Source organism: Brassica napus, chromosome C2 (assembly GCF_020379485.1).
Source record: "Brassica napus cultivar Da-Ae chromosome C2, Da-Ae, whole genome shotgun sequence".
In the NCBI taxonomy this organism is placed as follows: Eukaryota; Viridiplantae; Streptophyta; class Magnoliopsida; order Brassicales; family Brassicaceae; genus Brassica; species Brassica napus.
This window is the reverse complement of record NC_063445.1, coordinates 50,403,981-50,409,303: the sequence shown is the minus strand read 5'-3', so window position 1 is coordinate 50,409,303 and position 5,323 is coordinate 50,403,981. Positions and strand designations below refer to the sequence as shown.

Below are 5,323 nucleotides of genomic sequence, written 5' to 3'. Positions count from 1 at the left end.
TTTGATCCGACAGAACCTTTGATCCAAAAAGCTGGCCTCCCTCCACACCAGCCACTTCTCAGCCTCGCCGCTTTTCCAGACCACCGAACCGCCCCTTTGAACCGCGAAGATCTCAGGTGAAGCTCAGACGAATCCAAGAGCACAAGCATATTGACAGGAAGGAACAGATGTGAGGAGAGGTAAACGGAAAAAAGGGATGGAGGAGAAGAAGACCTCCGGAACCGGCAGACGCCGGACAAGAGAAAACTAAATCGCCGGTGGAAAACGAGAGGTTTTTAGAGAGAGAAGGTCATAGAGAGTTTTTTTTTTATATGATAAAGCTATCATCAACACTATCATCTTATGTAAAAATAGAATCTTTTTTGTTTAATAATGTTTTACCCGTTGATACGATTCACTGATAACATTTTGCGTTTAGAAAATATATTTAGAAAAGAATGTCTACATGAAAAAAGTCTAAAAAAATGCGTCAAATAAATTAGTAGAAATTTCCAATACATTTTATATTGTATACCAACCATAGATTATAGCCTGAATGAGGAAATAAAATAACGGCATAATTTTGCTAATTGGGTATCACAAAATTTTATGTAAGATTGCAACACAAACAAACATTATTTTTATCATATCATAAATTAATATTAATATTTTCTACAAAATTGAAATCTTATCTATTGGAATATATTAAGGGTAATTATCTCAAATAAACCTTTTAAAGTTTTTGTCACAAAATTAGATCCCAAAAATTAAAATGACCAAAATATCATTTTTTATTTTATAAATTTTAATTTTTTTAGTTTTTAAAAATTTGAAATCCTATCCCAAAACCCCACTCTTCGACTCTAAACCTTAAATCTTAAAGTCTAAATTCTAAACTCTAGACTAGATAGATCTCGGCAGCGCTAGCGCAGTCATAAAAAAAAAAGGAAAACAAACGCTCTCGAGAAAGTTCTTAGATCCTCTCATCGTGGGAACCATGGGCGAAGAAGGCGAGATCAACGAGTTTTTTTCCGGTAAGATCATCTCTCTCCATCTCTTTAACCGAAATTGTTTGTTAGATTTCGATCCGTCATACTTGTGCCTTGTTTTTTTTTTTTTTTTTTTTTTTGTCAAAGAGAATACGGCAATGGTGTTCTGGAACATGGATGACTACCCAATACCTGCTGCTGGTATCGATGATCTTGGTTTTATTCGTACTAATATCGAAGAAGTTCTTCATCGAATGGGCTTTCATGGATATAAGGAAATCGTTGTGTATTGTAAGCAAATCCAGAGCGACGTACAACAAGAGTTGAGCGAGGCCAGAATCTTTTACTTACCCTCAAGTAAAATAATTTCACAACTCTCTCTCTCTCTCTCTCTCTGTCATCGTTTCTACTTAATAATATATGTCTCTCTTTCTTTCTTTGATAGGTACAAGAATTTACATAACTACTGGTGGTAACAAAGCGGCTCCTGTGGATATGACTTCCTTTTTGGTTCATTCCGCACTAACTATTTCTGGACCAAATGGTCCACTCGATTTAGTGGTGATCGCAAAGGCAACTCCGAAAGGGGAGTTAGATAGGGTTATCAAGTGTTTGGAATCGAGGGGTCACACTATTCTCTTAATTGATACGACTGCTATCAGAGGATCTTTCTTTAATGTAGAATCTCTACTTGGTTGTGCACGTATGTTACGTCCTCCTCCTCCTACTCGTAGCGATCTCTCCGAGGGCGAAGAAGAGATTGAAGAAGATTCTTCCGAGGGCGAAGAAGAGTTTGAAGAAGATCCCTCCTATGTTCGCTACTCCTCCAAGATTGTAGATTTCCGCGGTAAGACCATCCCAACCAACTTGTTCTGTTTGTTTATGATTTTTTTATCTGTGATATTAAAATAGTAATTAACTATTTTGCATTGCTCAGAGCCTATAAGACCCGTCAAAGAGAATAGGACAGGCGTCTTCTGGGAGGCTGAAGATTTCCCATTCCCTCCTTTTTCCTCTCCTGATGAGATCTATGGCAAAATCAAATCAGCTCTTTGGGAAAGAGATTTTACCAATAAGCTTTCAATCTGGGTCTATCTTGATGATAACAAGAAAGGGACTTGGAGGGATGTCCTTCTGGGTGACAAGGTGTGGGCTTCCAGAATCTACTTTCTCCCCGGAGGTAAAATTCCACTCTTTTCTTTCTTTATATCTAAACCTATATCTCACTTCTGTATGTATATTTTTTTTTCCAGGGGATAAAGCCTCGAGACGTATTAGAATGGCAAATGACATTTTTTTTTGGGCAAGGGACTTTCCTTATAAAAGATCTAAAGGAATTGTGTTCCTCTTCTCAGATCAATTCAAAGATGATGCCGAGTACACCGAAATGCTTCAAAATCTCGTGAGCGTAAGTTGCTATGTTCGCTCAATAATTCCCACTCAGGACAGCAACAAACCAGAAAGTCCTAATTGGCCAGGATTGCTAATAGATGGAGGAGGAGGATACTGGGTTGATTACTAGTTGGCTTGGGTCTTGCAGCTCCGTTTGGTTTCTAATTTACTTTGGTACTAGTCTTTCATCTTTTCATCAAGTGCCCCTCCATAAACATTATATGTGGTACCTATTTGATATTTCTTTGTATGTGTTTTTTTAATAAGATATTATGTGTTCCCAGTTCCCATTGGTGTGGTCGATGTTCTTGTGGAAAAAGTTTTCTATCCTCTTGTTTTTTGCATTAACTAAAAACTCTCTTCTTCAAAATATCGTCGACCTTTACACAGATCAATTGTAGTCTACATTCGTGAATATGTTATCAGTTTTTTTTTTACCAATCAAACAGATTTTGGGAATTCGTAGCCTTACTCGACGAGCACCCATAAGAGACGAGAAAGTCATATTAGCTTCTGCTATGCCATCGATAACTAGTTGCTTGAGAATCCTTGTTTCTGGATTCAGAGAGGCATCATCTGTCTTCCAAAACCTGCAACAAAGACTGACTCGGCCTACCTTCCCAGCGAGTTCCAACGAGACTGACTGAATTCAAACGAGTTCTACAAGTTCCTTGTGCATACTCATGTTATGTGAAAACCAAACGATGTATATTGTTATACCTTTGATAGCTGCAGAGCGTAGGGAAGTTAGCGGTAATGTTTTTGAGATCTGCATCATCATAGCAATAGTATGCTTGGTTTCCCGCCTTTCGTTTTCAACATTTTCTTTTCTTTGGTTACAAGTTCCTAGATCTAAACACACAAAATGTATTGACAATCAAAGAATATATTATCTTGAAAAGAGGTGGAACTCCAGCGTAGATGCAACCCGCGTCAAACAAGCCTCTCTGTTCAGTTGAGTAGATTTACCTCCGCCAACTGTCTAAAGGACTTTTTTAAGAATATATTACTCGAATAATTAGTTAATGGTTAACGCCTAATTCCCCGAATAATAATTCGCTAATCCACCTAAGTACGGTCTAGCATTTCTTGAACATTACAAAAACATAACTCTCATTTTTGTAATGGAATATCCTACTTGCAAACAAATCCAGAGAAGATTCCGACCAAAGTCATAGCTTTCCTCCATCGCTTTACCTTCTCCTCGCTAAACCTTTTAGCATGTACTTCAAATTCCTTAGCGGAATGATCGTTCTGTTTACGAGGGATCAACCTCGTAGAAGATTGGCATCATCTTCACCGCGTTTCAGAGATGCTCTCAGATCACAGAGGGTAGCTAGTTGGTCAAGGCACCAGTGAGAGTCAGCGTAGCGAGGGGATAAAATGACGACGGGGTGTTGGTCCCAGTCAAAGCATAAAGATAGAAAATAAGAACACAAGATTTGTTTGGTAGTTTTGATTACCTATTTTGGTTTTCATTATTTGCTTAAATAGAAAAGAAGAACAACATGCTCGGAGTCTCAACTCCTACTAACAAGTGAAATGGGATAGTGGAAGGTTAGTTTCCTCAACACAAAGAAGACTAGGTACTTTTTATTGTGCACGTACGAAATAACAAAACACAACTAAAATTAATTAAAATACTTTGGGTTTGGTTTTCTTCTTCGGTTTGACATCCTCTGGTTTGGTTCATGTGCTTCTGGTTCTTCTACTTCAGTGTCTTTGTCAGCTGTAACTCCATCATTACACCCGCTCTCGAAAATAATCTTGTCCTCAAGATTCAGTGTTGGGAAACTCTTGCGAAGTTGTCCAATACATTCCCACGTAGCCTCTTCAATTGGCAAATCTTGCCACTTCACCAAAGCTTCACATACCTTGTTGCCTACGTTATCCAACGTATGATACTCTATAATGACCTCAGGATTAAGCTTGAGCTGGCCGTTTGTGCGAAGAGGAGGTAATGTACCTGCTGCAGGTGTATCACTGCCCAAGCGCTTCTTCAATAGGGACACATGGAAGACCGGATGAACTCTTGTTCCGTCAGGGAGTTTCAGGCGATAGGCGACTGTGCCAATACGGGCGAGAACCTGAAAAGGACCAAAGTAGCGAGTAGATAGCTTCTGTGAGGACCGTCGGAAGATGGTGTGTTGTCGGTATGGTTGCAAGCGTAAGAAGACCCAATCACCGACAGCAAAAGAAACATCACGTCGTTTGCGGTCTGCAGTTTGTTTCATGCGATTGATAGAAGCTTGAAGGTTGTGTTCTCCTGTAGTACTTTGTTCATAGATCCTGTCCATAGATCGCCTTATACGGAGACATTCCGGTTGACGCATGGTATGTGGTGTTGTACCAATATTCTGCCCAAGGAATCATGTAGCTCCACTGGTTAGGTCGTTCATGAACAAAGCACCGAAGATACTGCTCAATGCACCGGTTCACGACCTCAGTCTGACCGTCGGTTTGGGGATGGTAGGATGAAGACATGCGCAGCTTAGTCTGAGACAAACGCCATAGTTCCTGCCAAAACACACTGACAAACACTGGATCTCGATCACTGACTATAGATTTAGGCATACCATGGTGTTTGACAACCACATCACTGAACTTCGAAGCCACAGACTTTGCAGCGTAAGGATGAGAGATAGGAACCAAATGAGCCGCTTTCGATAGTCTGTCAACGATGACCAGTATGGAGGTATGATTATCAGAACCTGGCAGTCCGTCGACAAAATCCATGGAGAGATCTTCCCAAAGCCTATCTGGAATCGAGAGAGGTTGGAGTAAGCCCTTAGGTAAAAGGCTCTCGGACTTTGCACGTTGACAAACATCACATTCAGTCACGTACTTGTGGACGGTTTTGTTCATGGATGGCCAATAGAACTGCTGAGAAAGTCGTTTCAGTGTTCGCAGCACTCCAGAGTGTCCTCCTAATGGTGTATCGTGAAACTCTCTGAGCAATGAGG

The 5,323-nt window shown here is 40.1% G+C and overlaps 1 protein-coding gene across 1 annotated transcript; it reads left to right on the top strand.

Annotated features, from left to right (window-relative positions):
• The first annotated feature begins 852 nt into the window (after nucleotides 1–852).
• Nucleotides 853–2,691, top strand: LOC106382108. The gene is made up of 5 exons (XM_013822068.3): nucleotides 853–1,013; nucleotides 1,116–1,325; nucleotides 1,414–1,815; nucleotides 1,906–2,148; nucleotides 2,222–2,691. Exons 1-5 carry the CDS (start codon nucleotides 977–979, stop codon nucleotides 2,488–2,490), a joined length of 1,161 nt encoding a protein of 386 aa, XP_013677522.1. The 5' UTR covers nucleotides 853–976; the 3' UTR covers nucleotides 2,491–2,691.
• Nucleotides 2,692–5,323: the final 2,632 nt, after the last annotated feature.